Below are 16,087 nucleotides of genomic sequence, written 5' to 3' on the forward strand. Positions count from 1 at the left end.
CTGCCCCCTCCCAAAGTGACACACCTTAAGGTCGCTATCATAGATTAGGTAAACCCGTAAGGCAAGGTCACTCGGTCACAGCCGACCAAGAAGACCTTATCAAACGTAGCCTAATGGAGGAATTAGACAGCAATCTTGTCCAACTCCAACAGTCAAGCAAAAGCACCCACGTTTAAATCGTGGACCTATTCTGGTGAGATCATCAGAGTAGTATGTGGTGACGACTGAGTGGCTGGAAAAGGTTATAGATGACTTCAAACCGTGGGAGGAAGCATCACTAGCTGTTGTAAGTCAGGATAAGCTCCCGAAGCTTACCAAAGCCTCTCTATGGATCTCGGGGGATGTTACTACCACTTCCGATGTCTCAGAAAGAGTGCTGCAGAGGCTAACGGCGTAAAGTCCAGACATGTCAGTTACGAGATAGTGCACCTTCCACCACGAGGTAAAGACTGATCCGAACGGACACCTGTTCGTCTTTGGAATCGGAGACGAGGACATGGCTGTCGTTAAGAAAATACCAATGAGGCTGAGCTACGCGTCCACCTCATTGACTCTTAAAGCAAGCACCAAAAAAATGAAGGGCACCTCCTCGAAACCAGGGAGCTCAGCTACTCGGCAGCCGGAGATTGTCACTGAGCCTGAGACACCCATGGTCCACAGCAGGACGACGACCATCAGATGGTGGTCGACAAACTCTGCAGAGGAAGCGCAAAGTGACTAATACTGCCGCCTCCTTAATTGAGGAGGAAATGAGCGCCTAAAAGAATTAGTACGACACCTTCGCCATGGCCAAGGACATCGGGAAAAAGGTAATTATTATTCAATGCAATCTCCAACACAAAAAGGTGGCAACGGCGACAATCTGCCGTCACCTGGATGTAACGGAGAATACAATAGCATTAATCCGAGAACCTTGGAGAACTAAGACCAAAATAACTGGTTTTAGCAGTCTAAATCGTCAAATCTTCAGCTTACAAAACAACCGACAATAGAGAACAGCAATATATGTTCCCAGAAAAATCAAAGCCTTCCCCTCGTGAAGTTTTGCACCTCAGACATAACTGCGGTTAAAGTAAATTCCCATGGGCAAAAGGCAAAAATAGAGAGTTAATACTAGCATCGGTCTATCTACCCTCAGATGCAGCCACCGTACCACCAACAAAGGAGATGGAAGATCTGGTAGACCATTGTCTCAGCCAAAAGGTAGCACTTATGACCAGGAAAAACTTATGCTGGAGAGTTGGTTTTTTAACTGGCCATTGTAACTAAGCAAACACCTCCAGATACTGGGGCTAGTAGACACACCTCTGTGCAGGAAGTGTAAACGAGATGACGAAACTGTCGAGCATGATCTATATGAATGGCTGGAGTTTTCGTCAATACGAGAATATGCGTTCGGCGAGCCTTGACCTACACGTGCCGACATAGGGGAGATGTCCCCTGGTTATTTTTCCACGTTCCTGGAAATGGTAGAATGGACAATGAGCTAAGGAGGACAGCCCCCTGGGAGGATGCGCAATGGGTCAATTGTGGCCTAAGTGCTGTGGGCTTGACTCGCCCTTCTTACTCTAAAGATACAGAGATAGTACGGGACTTTTCCGGTGGGCCCGGTAGGCTAAAAAAGGCCGGCTTAGTAGAAAATTATCTAAAGATTTAGCCGATCGCCCCCCCCCCCTCTTAACACTGCTGGATCCGCCGCTGTAAGGGGATGGGTACGTATTTTTGGCTGCAATGCTATTCAAATGGGATTCATTTTTTTCGAATCCTGAGAAAACTAATAAGTATTTTTGAAAAATTTAAACGCAGAATGAAAGATTAAGTTATTAGCGAGGGCCGAAAGTCCCCGAGAGCTTCTATAATGTTTATTTTAATGTAAGTCAGACAGTGACAATCAGTGAAAATTTTAAATATTTGATATGACATCGGGAATATTTTGAGTTGTTGATTAAATAATATTGATATATAGTGTATTTGATAAGTAATTGATTTAAGACGTGAACTTATTAAATAGTTATTTTCCTAACAAGTGCAGAAAGTCATACTTTTCCGCACGCTACTGCAGTTTGCCGAACGACGCGAAGTGGGAGTTCGGCAAGCAGTCGAGTGCGGAAAAGAGACTTTCTGCAAGCGTTAGGAACAATATTTTTTCTACGAGTCTTTAAAAAATTACCAAATCTTAATCAATTAATTTAAGTAATATGAAAATACATACACAAATTAACTCTTTGACAAGGTTGTCAAAACCAAAGCTTATGTCAAAATTATTTTATTTCATCGAATTCTCGCGTTAATTTCATTCAAACATGAACACAATAAGATATATTTGAAATAAATTAGTAAATAATATCTAAATATTAGTTTATTGCATGTATTATAATTACTTTAAGGCCATATTAACAGATCTAAATTAAAAAGTTAAAAATTAAAAAAGTTATTTATTGTGTATTATTTGTGGAAAATCCAAGCAGAGAATACATCAGGATAATATATTCTGTGATCCAAGTATTTTGTTGTTAAAGATGTTCAAAATTGTAAGCGTTTCATAGTAACAATATATTATTAAAAAATCACTTTAACACTTTTCCTCGATTAAGTATTAGTTTTTGTTGTACATATAAATTATTACAATCACTGAATACATAGTTAGTGAAAAAATTATCACATTTATTAACTGAACTAATAATTTGCAATTATACAAATATGTAACAGTTATCCAAGAACATCCAAAAGCCATCTCTTTAAGTTAATGATGACATTTTCAAGTAGAATGACATTCTAGTAATGTTTACATTATATCCATACCAGTGTGAATTTTACTACACGTAATTTGCCGTGTAAAGATAGAAAAAGTAGGGATAACTATAAAATCGGTGCCGCCCAAAATCCCGACAGCCAAAATCACGACAGCCAAAATCCCGACGGCCAAAAAACCGACAGGCCAGAATCCCGACACGCCAGAATCCCGACAAGCCAGAATCCAGACAGGCCAAAATCCCGACATGCAACAATCCTCGCATAAGTAAAGATTCCGACTTTTGTTTAATACTTTTAATACAAAATACTTTTGTTTAGTAACAAAAAATAAAAAACAGATGTCCATAAACAGAAAACAAGAAATAAATGTAATTGTATGTTAAAAGAAACTTATCAAACCTGTCGGGATTCTGGTCTGTCGGGATTTTGGCCTGTCGGTATTCTGGCGTGTCGGGATTTTGGCTGTCGGGATTTTGGGGTAGACCCCTATAAAATATTTGCGAATTATGTACCGATGGCCTTAATGAAAATTAATTTTGTCTAACAATAAAACACTGAAAACTTTTGTTTTCACTATCTATCTTCGAGCCTTAATCTATCGATCTTTTGACATAGGCCTCCCCGTCTCTTTTCCACTGGTTTCTATCCAGAGCTGTTGTAATCCCTGCATCTCATCTGAGTCCTTCTTCTTCCTCTCTTATGTTTCCATGGTCTTCTTCTTCATGTAACATGTCCTTTCAGAACATTAGTTACCATCATAGCTATCCTAATTTTATTCACTGCCACCCTAAATAGCGTGCTTGTATCAACATCATACCAATCTCGCAAGTTCTTCAACCATGAGGTTCTTCTTGCATAATTTCCTTGCATAATATTTTGTAGCAACCTATATTTGGGACCTCCCATTACATGTCCGAAGTACTCCAGCTTTCTCTGCTTGATGCTTTTTATGATCTTAAATTCAGATACTAAAAATAAATAAAAGCTAGATAACACGGAATTGAACCAGGGACCTCTCGATCTCCGGTCGAACGCGCTACCACCGAGCTAAACTTCCTTTGCTTTGACAGCTTACAAGATTTCTCATACATACTGACAAATTTAAAGTAAATATACTTACTATTATTATAAAATATTTTATTCCCGACGAAGACAAATGCAAAGACACAAAAATTATAATAAATAATACATTTACTTAAAACACTAATATATTCTTTTAATGACTTATTTGCGCTGATATTTATATATATATATATAATTTGAAAGATTAGCAACGAACTACATAGTCTGTCTGCGCATGCGCCAGGCAAGTATAAAATTTCACCCTCGATCGTAAAGAAGTATAACTTCAAAAAGCTTTAATATAAAAAATATTAAAATTTTTCTAAAGAATATTTAAATGATACATCACTTTACATAATTTCAAAACTTTAAAAACCAGAATCCACATTTACAAGTTGTTTAACAAAACAATATTTTAGGTTAAGAATTGGAAGGAGTAAGAACAGAATGTCAAGAAATTAAGAAATTCTTCCCAATAATTTTGTGAGCCTGTGCGAACTTAAAATCCGAAACAAAATCCTCGAACGTCGAGAGGGTATCCCGGACACGTTCAGGATCTTCTTTCTGTACTGCGCGAACACCGAATTAAAAATCCGGAGGGTGTTCACAGGGAAAGAGTCGACCTCCGCGAACGCTCAATTTTGTAATGCGCAAGCGTTCTCTCTCTTGGTACATTCAGGGTATCCAGCGCGAGCAAAGCTAATGTTTAGCTAACGATCTTCTCCCTCTCCTATAGCGCTACAGCCCAAGTCGGGTCCTGGCCTCCCCCAGCATCCGCCTTCAAGTATGTCTGTCCCTAGCTGCTCTACACGTTATCCATCCTCCACAAAGTTAAAAAACTATAGGGTCTTTCAAGCTGTATTCGCGCGGCAATCCCGAACTTACCCAGAAGGAGAATACCTGCGCATTACAAAATTGGACGTTCAATAAGGTCAAATTTTTCCCTTTGAACACCTTAACGCACATCTAGTTGTGCGTTACCTTTTTCGCTTTCCGGTGACATAGCTATAATATAAATATCTGTTCGTTCTAACTCTGTTGCTTCACCAAAAACAAAGTTAGAAAAGTATAGGTTCTTCCAAGTTATGCATTACATTTTTCGCTTTCTAATGGCACAATTATAATAATATTATATATTATAGATATGTTATATTTTAAAATATAGCAGATATTTTATATCTGCTTGTTTCAACTCCGTTGCTACACCAGAAACAAAGTTAGAAAACTATAGGTTCTTACAAGTTGTGCGTTACCTTTTTTGCATTCCAATGACACAATTATTATAATTTCGACACCCCCATCGAACAAGGTTGTAACTCATTTTTAGCGACTTTAAAGGAGAGGCAAAAAACGAAAACATTAATTTTTAAAAAATTGTAGCGAAATTATTATACTATTTTACACTAATGGTAGGGGAGCAAAGTATGCTAAATGTGCAGTCACTCGAGCGCTTTGGAGACCTAGTGGGTTGTGAAAAGTAGGTCCTAAAACCAAAAAAAGTTAAGTAAAATTCTCCATTTTAGTGGGCGCTTGACATTTTTAAATTTAATTTTCCATTTCCAACAATCGTTTTTTCCGATTATAACGCCATCTATGCATAATTCGAAAAAATGTTTCCAATAAAAGTTACTTATTTTTTCGTGAGGAATCTAAATCTGCAATAAAAAATAGGGGCTCCTATTTAATATTTTAAAGTAACCCCCCACCCCACCTCCGTAGGGGGTCGTGTTTGGTGCCATTCGATAGATCTTTTAAAAATATTAAATAAGTTTATTTTATAGTTTTTCGATCTGATGTCTATTTCGCGAAATATCGCGGGATTCGTATTTAAAATATTAAATTTACCCCCCACCCCTCTCCGTGGGAAGTCGTGTTTGGTATCATTCGATAGATTTTTAAAAAATATTGAGCGCATATTTTTTAGATTTTCGATCTGTCATTCATTTCGCGAAATATTCGCTTTTCTCTTGTGAAACTTTGGGACTCACCCATTTCCTTACGCCCGGCTCATATCGTCAGATTTTTGAAATATACACTCTTTTGCATGTACTTAACTTACCTTATCTTAATCTGACAATTTCAAGCTTTTTTTAAGGATAGATTTTTTTTCGGGCCCCCCTTAACGAACTCCCCTGTGTTAAGAGCCAATATATGGTAGATGTACATCTGCAGGATACCAGGTTTCTCTCCATATGATAATCTGACGCGCTCGAGTAACTGCAAAAATCCCCGCTTGGGCTCCCCTACCATAATGTGAAATGATATTTATAACATAATAAAGAATTACTGTGAGATGTATGCTTTGTAATTTTATTAGCTATTGAAAATCTTGAGTTTGATTGAGATACAACCTTGAGATTAAACATGAGTATTAGTAGAAAAAGGTTGTAACTCGCCTAACAACCATTTTACCTTAGATTAACGAAATCGGATTAGTGAAAACGATTAACGAAATCGTCTTCGTTAATCTAAGCATTTTACACTCTCCGTGTTAATTATTTTTCCCGTTTAACTATAAAAAGGTTGTATGTTTTGAGTTATTTTGAATATAGCTAGGAGAAAATTAGTTTTTATGGTATATTTAAACAAAATATCAACTCACAGTTTACACAATTTTAATTGAAAATTATAAATTTTACAATAACAATAATATTTTATCACTATGAAAAAACATGGTATAAAATATCTCAAACTTTTTCATTTTATTGCGTATCTGTAAATATTTAATTTTAAACCATTTTACTTTATTACTTTACTCTTTTACTATTAATATCTACCTCAAAATTACCATGTGTGTCCCTAAATAGGTTAAAATTTAGAATTTGCTTCTGATTTATTTCAGTTACGGATTTAGGCTTGCCTGATGCTTTGGCATGTCGTATCATGGTTATCCATTGGTGTGGAACATAATATTATTATTATACGACTTAATGTTTTTTCCGTATTTCTATAAGGGCATGCATGAAATCACCCTGGTTTTGTGAATGTGTTATTTCAAAAAATACATGTGTATGTGTAATGTTAATATTAAACGTTTTCACTACATAGAAGTAGGTAGCACACACTATTCTATACTTATTTTGTCCACCACAACTATCAAAAAGGAAAAAAAGTCTGTAAATCCTTTTTTACTTACATTTCGATAAATTGAGTTGTGAGATGCACCATATGTTTGAATACTTTATAAATTAAACATACGTGCAACAAAGTTGTAACTCATTTACTTACAAACCCTGTTAATCATAAATAGGTCTGGATCCCGCGTATGAAAAAAAGTTGATTAATAGCAAGCTGAAAATTTGTTAATAGCTTAATGGTGTCTAGTCGGATAAACTTCAATATATGGGAACACTGTAACAGGGGCAGTTTTAATTGTGGAACAGGTTAAAAATTTGGAACGGTCAGACCACGAAAACGGCACATTTATTTTGTCCGACATAACAGACTTAAACTCTCCGAACAGAGATTAAACTTTCGTGCAAAAATCAGACTGATATTTATCACCTGTCATAATTCCTGTCATTTGACATATTATACATGTTCCACTCATTAAAACGCCTATTTGGAATCTTAAAAAAGGTGTAACTTGAGTTACAACCTTGTTCGATGAGGGTATCAATATATCTGCTTGTACCAACTGCGTTGTTTCACCAGAAACAAAGTTAGAAAACTATAGGTTTTCCAGTTATGCTTTACCTTTTTCGCTTTCCAGTAATCCACATTAAGTTCTATGATATCTCTTGCGGTTCTCCCTATCACCTAAATCCAATCTTCTAACCTAAATTACTTCGACCATGTAGCCAAAAGGACGAAGACTATGGGACTATTGGTAGTGCAAGAAAAGGTAGAAGACCGAAGAGCAAGATCGCCAACAAAATGGGCAGACCAAATAAAGACTCTGGGATTCACATATGAATGAGTCCATCTAGCACAGGATCACAGCAAGCTAACAATATTTAGAGTTTCACCACGCTCTAAAAAGAGCTCGTAGGGTTAAAGACAGCTGCTTTATAGTCCCATAAAAGGCACAGTGTACAACTCTTAAAGTATATGCATTTTCTACTCGTATGAATTACTTAGAATAATTATGAGATATCGTAATAAATAGAGATTATAGATTATTCTGCCAACTTTTAATTACAGAAAAAATGACAATCTATCTGTATCAACAAGCAGTTTATAAATAAAACAACCATGGGAATATTCTTCCATGAATGGAAAAAATTAAAAACGAAAAGAGAAAAGTTTCTTTACCTCATTCGGTACCGTAGCCAATTATTTTTAACCTGAATTATACAGTCAAACCAAATCAGCATTGCAATAGGTTCATAATGTTTAGCTAACGATCTTCAACTTCCTTATTTTTGTGTTACTGCTTTTTTACCAACTTTGGTCATTTTAATTGTGGGAAGTCTACTTTATTTACGTTTACGAGTTCGAATGTGTAACGCAACATTTATAAAGGTGGTGGTTTTATAATACAGGGTGATTGATTAGTGGGGTAAAGCTCAATAGATCCGCTATAGTGATAGATAGCAATAAAAGTTAATAACAAAAATTGTAGTCAACTGAGCTTCACATTACAAAATTAGTTAGAATGTTACAAGGTGTTCGATAACACAGTGGCAGACAAAACTTATGTTTTTTTAAATAGAACACCCTATGTTTTATTTTATATTCGAAATCTTGTTAACTTCTCCATCACAAAAATATAAAAGTTTGTTATGTTATACAGGGTATTTACAAAGTTATAACCAATTTTGTATGAAAATCATAACAAGTTCAACTCCCTGTATAAATAAAAATAAGCACAACAGCAATGGTTTATAAATGCCATATTTTTTATTTATTGTCAAAATTTTCAAAAATTATTGACATTGTTAATTTTCTTTATATCAAGTACAGGGTGAGTCAGAACGCAAGTACATTATTTTCTCAGTAATGTTAAATGGAACACCCTATATTTTATATCATTATTAAAAAGAAACATTACCGTACTTTAATGTTTATATAACATTCCCTACCTATGTCCAAATTTATTAGTTTTCGAGATATTTTCATTTGTCAGAGCAAATTATTTTAGGTGTCTAAATTTATCTAAATTTTAAGTAAGCCATGACTGAATTGACAATTGTTGATTACTGTTTATCAATCCGGTAATCAATGTAACAATGTAGCAAATAAAGAAATAAAAATAATGTATTAGTAAAAATTTTACGAAAAAAAAAACAACCACAACATGGAACAATTTTGAAACAATTAAAAACTACTTTTTTATGTAAATGGAAGAAACAAAGAAAGAAAATTAGTAATAAATTTTACAAAAAAAACACACAAACACAAAATAAAACATTTTGTGGAAACAATTAAATGCTACTTTTGTATGTAAATGTAACAATGTAACAATTAAAGTCGAAAAATAATTTATCAGTAATACATTTTCCAAAAAGAAACATGTTTGAAAAAATTAGAAGCTACTTGTAATAAAATATTTTTAATGTTTAATTACATAAGGTGTTCAAAATTACCTCCTAACAAATTTATGCACGCCTAAAAACGATCATTGAATGAGCTACTTACTCTACGAAGCATTTGTAAATTAACACATCGAAATACACTTTGTATTCTATTTTTCATCTCATCCCTTGTTGTTGGAGGTATTTTATAAACTTCATTATTAACGTAACCCCAAAAAAAATCAGTCCGCTTTATTAAATTCTGGTGATTCGGGTGGCCACGATACTGGTCCATTAAAAAATGAAAATATCTCGAAAACTAATAAATTTAGACATGGTGAATGTCATCTAAAAATTAAAGTACGGTAATGGTACTTTTCAATAGTGATATAAAATACAGGGTGTTCCATTTAAAATTACTGAGAAAATAATGTACCTACTTGCGTTTTGACTCACCCTGTATTTGTTACAAAGACAATTAGCAATATCAATAATTCTTGAAAATTTTGAAAATACGTTAAAAATATGACATTAATAAACCATTTCTGTTTTGCTTATTTTTATTTGTACAGGGAGTTGAACTTGTTACCATTTTCATATAAAATTGGTTATAACTTTGTAAATACCCTGTATAACATAAAAAACCTTTATATTTTTGTGATGCAGAAGTTAACAGGATTTCGAATTTAAAATAAAATATAGGGTGTTTTATTTAAAAAAAGTTTGGTCTGCCACTGTGTTATCGAACATTCTAACTAATTTTGTAATGTGAAGCTCAAAAGTGGCTAAAATTTTTGTTATTAACTTTTATTGCTATCTATTACTACAGTGGTGCACCCAGAATTTTCCTCTAGGGGGGGTTAACTTGGGGGGGGGGAGGTTGACTTGGGTGTGGTTCGGACAAATAATCCATGACAAAAAATCCCCACAAATTATAAAAAATCCCCACAAATTATAAAAAATCCCCAGACAGAAAATCACCGGACAAATAATCCCCGAGCAAAAAATCCCCACAAAAAATCCCGGACAAATAATACCCACAAATTTTTTTCGACAAAATATCCCCACAAAAAATCCTCATGAAATATTTGCTATCGAATAGTTCTCTAAAAGTTTTCCCGTGAACGCAATCGACTCTAATGTTTTTCAGCCTCAGTGCATAAGAGTTAAAGCAATGGCCATGAAACCGCTTTTCGGCACGACAATAATTATTAAGTAATTAAGATTAAGCATGAATTATTGTAATTTAGATTACCAAATTTCGAATTCCAATTATATGCCGAAAACTTCAAATTTTACATGACAAACGAGTGTGAGTTTTTTCAAAAATTGTGGAAGATATGGCGAATGAGCTCTGTGGGAATCATGTTGTAATTATTCGCTTAAATCTTTTGCTGACTCTGCCTTGAATAACTAAGTTCAAAACATTGTCTATTATCTGTGTGCATCCATGAAAATTTTTTGCGCTATAAGAATGTTTAGCTTTGTTATGAAAACGCAGAACACAGGTTTTTGACATAGCTTTTGAAAGCTTTTGAAGCAGGTTTCTGAAAGGTTGCTTGGAGTGAATTGAAACTGATGACTAAATATTTTTCGTTATGTATTACTAAAAAGATTACTACCATCCGCCGAAGAAATAGTTGGTGACTACCAGTGTGATTTCAGTCCCGGAAGATCGATTTTTGATCAAATATTTACTATTAGACAAATGCTTGAAAGGATTGGGACTATAATCAAGACGTGCATCAGTTCTTTGTAGATTTCAAACAGGCTTATGATTCAATTAATCATCTTACACCATGGAATGCAATGGTCGAGCTGGACGTACCCAAGAAACTAACTGCGGTAACGCAAATGTGTGTAAGTAACTTCTTTGCACAAGTTAGAAGAGGTGGGGAAATATCAAATGCTTTCTGCGTAAATTCTGGACTGAGGCAGGGAGATCCGTTTGTCCCCATTGTTGTTTAACCTGGCCTTAGAATATGCCATGCGAAAAATTTATCCAAAGATCAAACCAGACATAGCTACTCGGGGAGAGGTCAGATGGGAGAAAGTATGTAGGACGGACTAGAAAAAGGTGGAAAGATGCAGTCAGAGAAGATCTGGAGAAAATGGGAGTGAGACAATGGGAAATAGTGGCACAGGACCGACACATGGAAGGTAATAGTAAACTAGTAAACCACTCGCAAGGATACTCGAAAAGTTATAACGCCATTGATGATGATAATAACTAAATATGTTTGACGTTAAATTTACAAAAATTAACAGGTTTTTTGAATTACAATCAAGATTATCGTTTTCAGGACCAGGAGTTCTCATCACGAATAGGCAATGTTTTGTACATAGTTATTCAAAGCAGAGTGAGTAAAAGATTTAAGCGAATAATTACAACATGGTTTCCACAGTCTTAGCACATTTCCCATATCTTCCACGATTTTTGAAAAAACTCACTCGATTGTCATGTAAAATTTGAAGTTTTCGGCATGGAATTGAAATTCGAAATTTGGTGATCGAAATTACAATTCATGCTTAATCTTAATTGCTAATCATTATTTTCGTGCCAAAAAGCGGTTTCATGGCGATTGCTATAGCTCTCACGCATTGAGGCTGAAAAACATTTGAGTCGATTGCATTAACGGGAAAATTTTTAGAGAACTATTCGGCAGCAAATATTTCTTGGGAATTATTTGTCCTAGCTTCGCTTGGGCACCAAAATTTTTTTTGTATTGTTTCTGAAAGGCAAGTTACATTTTCATACTATTCTTTATATTTTTTTATGTCCCATGGGAGGGGTTTTAACCCCCAAAACCCCTCCCTGGGTGCGCCACTGTATTACTATAGCGGCTCTATTGAGCTTTACCCAACTAATCAATCACCCTGTATAGTGTACATCATATAGGTGTACAGGGTGCGGCATTAGTGGAAATTTATTATTCTAACTGGAAAATAAATCAAAACATAACTTAAAAAATGATTTTATTGACATTTCGACATTTCGAAAAAAAACATAGCATGTGATTTGTCTTTAAAATAAAAAGATAACATGCAATGGTGACAGTAAAGTTCTTGTGTTACATGTGATTTCATAGTAAATACCGAGAAAAAAGCAGGAAAAACCTCATGATACTATCCCGACATTGTAAGTATTTGGTCTTACATTCAGTTTACACTCAAAATAAAGTCGTCCCAGTAACGCAACTCATAAATATTGGCAATATCATTTTAACGTCTTCTACTTTAAAATGTATAATAATATATGCCTGAAATGTCGATATGAATGAGTCAGAATAAATTAAATTATTAGAAGGATTTTTTTACTAAGCAACAGCATATTGTTTTTTAGTTTAGTAATATTTTGTATTTTCATAACGACGTCCGAAGTCGAAACGACAATAAAATCATTTTTTAAGTTAAATTGTAGCTTATTTCCCAGTTCAAATAATAAATACAGGGTGTCCCAAAAGTAGCGGAACGGTCGAATATTTCTCGAAATGGACATCGGATCGAAAAACTGAAAAATAGTTTGAACATTTTTCCAAAATCTATCGAATAACATTAAACATAAACAAAAATCCCCACTCCACCCCCTGGAGGTGGGGTGAGGGCAACTTTAAAATCTTAAATAGAAACCCCATTTCTCTAATTTTTTTCAATTGTGAGCTATAATCAGTAAAAACGATTTATCGTGATACCATAGGCAAATTATAGAAACGATCTAATATCTCAAGAAATAAGTACACTTCCAAATGCAAAGCCAAAAAACACGTGTTTAATATTTGCCAAAAACCTATCGTATGACACCAAACACGACCCCCACTCCACACCCTGGAGGTGTGGTGGGGGGATCTCTAAAATCATAAATAGAGACCCCGTTTTCCCGTTTTCATTGCAATTTTGGATTCCCCATCAAAGAATAAGCAACATTTTTTTATTCGAAACATTTTTTAGAATTGTTGACAGATGGCGCTATAATCGAAAAATGCTACTTTTTAGCATATTAAAAATTTGCAATTTTTTTTTTCAATTAAAATGATATAATTGCATTTTAAAACATAGTTTTTCATTCCAACCAACTTTTCATAATAACAATTTTTGATGTTCTGAAATATAAAGGTACTTTATTTTGACATACCTACCGTGATACAGTCCGTCTAATTTACTTACCGTTGCACGTCATTATCTACGCCAGAGATCTAAGTTGACATAGTTGCCAAAGTATAAAAAAATCCTGAATCCATTTTAAATCAAATACATTACATAATTATTGTAAACGTGGATTATACAACAAAACAAATTAATATTCAACGTAAATAAGTAAAAACTTAAGAAATAGAGAACAAGAATTAAAGTTATAATCTTTTAAGATTTGCAGTGCAAGCGTTTTTGCACTGCATTGTTAATAATTAAAAAACGGCTCCAACTCTTGGCATGAAGCCGGTAGGTTTCTTTGTATATGTCTACAATAACCTAATATCACAATATCACATTATTGCAATCACAGAATCTTGGCTTCGGGATGGAGTACGCAGTAGTGAACTATTTCCTGAAGACACCTACACAGTTTATCGTAAAGATCGAAGTTTTGGCAAGTTTGGAGGAGGAGTGATTTTTGCTGTAAATAATAACGTGTGTCATTCAGAACAACATAGTGTAGTGTTTCCTATAGAAAAAATTGATGTTTTATGTGTTAAAGTTTTCAAAACCAATATCAAACCAATCTTCTTTATAACAGTTTATATTCCACCTAACGTGACATTTAGTGAGTATTCTGATTTTTTTGACTATATTGAAACTTTCCATGAAACTCATGAGGTCGTTTTGATTGGAGATTTTAATTTAACAGATCTTGCGGCATATTATGTTAATAATAGTCAAATAACTCCTTTAATTAATAGATTTGTTCAACTATTAAACTATACAGATTCTGTACAATGTAACAAAATAAAAAATATACATGGAAAGATATTAGATTTGATTGTAACACCGTCAGTTTTTAGTTGCGAAGTTACACCTGAAGTCAATGCCTTAGTTCCTATTGATTATCATCATCCTGCTTTAACTTGTTATTTTCCGTATGAAGTCAAAGAAGATGAATATTTTGTTCCGAATCAGAAACGTCTTAATTTTAGAAAATATAACGTAAATAAATTTAACAAACTTTTAACCGAAATGGACTGGAGTCATTTAAAACATTTTTCAGATGTAGATTCTGCTGTAGATTCGTTTAGTTTGTCTCTCCAAGAAATTATAGATAAATGTGTTCCACTTAGTTCAACTAGATCTCAAAAATATCCAGCATGGTTTACATCTGAAATAATCGCCAAAGTTAAACGTAAACATCATTATCTGAGAATGTATAGACGAAGTAAATATTGTTTTTACCTCCAACGAGCTAAAGATCTCAGGAGAACTATTAAATTAGAAATACAACTAGAATATAAAAAATTTATTGAAAGATCCCAAAATTCTTTTAAGTCAGATGCGAGACAATTTTGGAACTTTGTTAATGCCAAAAATAATAAATCACGGATACATGGTCTGATGAAATACGGTAGTGATAAGTTTACCACGAGTCAAGATATAGTAAACGCATTTGCAAACTTCTTTAAGAGTGTTTATATTTCTGATAGTAATAGCTCTCCTTCTGTTACATCTTATTTTAATTATAATCCAAGTTCTTACTTTAATATCGGTAAAATTACCAGTAACGATATTATAGAAGGTGCAAAGAAATTAAAAAATAAATTTTCCTGCGGTCCTGATAATTTTCCTGTTTCGATACTTAAATGTCACGTCGAGTCATTCATAGAACCACTTGTTGTAATTTTTAACCTCATTCTTAAGACAACAGCATGGAAAAATACAAGCTGCGTGGAAAAATACAAGAGTTTGTCCTATTTTTAAATCAGGTTCAAACTCTGATATATCTAACTATCGACCTATCGCTCTTATATCAGCATTCTCTAAATTGTTCGAAATTATCTTGACAGATTACTTGTATGCTCATGTGCGTTGTTTGATTACCAGCAGTCAACATGGTTTTGTGAAAGCTCGGAGTACGGCAACAAATCTTTGTATATTTACAGAATATGTTTCGTCAGCTTTAGATTCAAGACAACAGGTGGACGTCATATACACTGATTTCAGTAAAGCATTTGACCGAGTCTCACACAATAAATTGCTAACAAAATTAGATCAGTTTGGAATTTCCAATAACTTTCAAATATTACTGAAATCATATTTAACTGATAGGAGTTTGTTCGTAGAATATCAAGGCTTTCGATCTTTTCGTTTTGTTGCCACGTCTGGAGTACCTCAGGGGTCAAATCTGGGTCCCTTATTATTTCTCCTTTTTGTTAATGATATCTGCTCCATCGTAGACTCTGAAACACTGTTGTACGCGGACGATATGAAAATATTTCGCAAAATTAACCATATTTCCGACTGCGTTAAACTTCAACAGGATATCTCTGCCATTAATGAATGGTGTTTCGATAATCAACTATCCTTAAATATAAAGAAATGTAAAGTAATGTCCTATACCCGAAAGATCAATAACATATATTTCGATTATAAGGTCAACAACATTTTACTGTCTTTTACCTCAGAGTTTAAAGATCTTGGTGTTATATTTGACAGTAAATTAACATTCTCAACTCATATTAATACCGTGGTCTCTAAAGCAACCAAATCTTTAGGATATATTATTAGAAGCTGCAGAGATGTAACGTCTGTGGAAGCTTTGCGTAGTTTATATTTTGGACTAGTTAGTAGTAAACTTAATTACTGCAGCGTGGTATGGAATCCTAATCATG

The 16,087-nt window shown here is 34.1% G+C and overlaps 1 protein-coding gene across 1 annotated transcript; it reads left to right on the forward strand.

The window, feature by feature from the left end:
- The first annotated feature begins 1,360 nt into the window (after positions 1 to 1,360).
- On the forward strand, positions 1,361 to 15,176 carry LOC126890136 (uncharacterized). The gene is made up of 2 exons (XM_050658986.1): positions 1,361 to 1,610; positions 13,774 to 15,176. Exons 1-2 carry the CDS (start codon positions 1,361 to 1,363, stop codon positions 15,174 to 15,176), a joined length of 1,653 nt encoding a protein of 550 aa, XP_050514943.1.
- Positions 15,177 to 16,087: the final 911 nt, after the last annotated feature.

The sequence above is a fragment of the Diabrotica virgifera genome, chromosome 8 (assembly GCF_917563875.1).
Source record: "Diabrotica virgifera virgifera chromosome 8, PGI_DIABVI_V3a".
Classification (NCBI taxonomy): domain Eukaryota; kingdom Metazoa; phylum Arthropoda; class Insecta; order Coleoptera; family Chrysomelidae; genus Diabrotica; species Diabrotica virgifera.

What these genes read in the sequence shown, in the direction of transcription:
- LOC126890136 (XM_050658986.1), top strand. Translation starts at nt 1,361, where the DNA reads ATGGCTGGAGTTTTCGTCAATACGAGAATATGCGTTCGGCGAGCCTTG. An exon ending in GGACTTTTCCGGTGGGCCCG is followed by an intron (nt 1,611 to 13,773) that starts GTAGGCTAAAAA and finishes TTGCAATCACAG; the next exon opens with AATCTTGGCTTCGGGATGGA.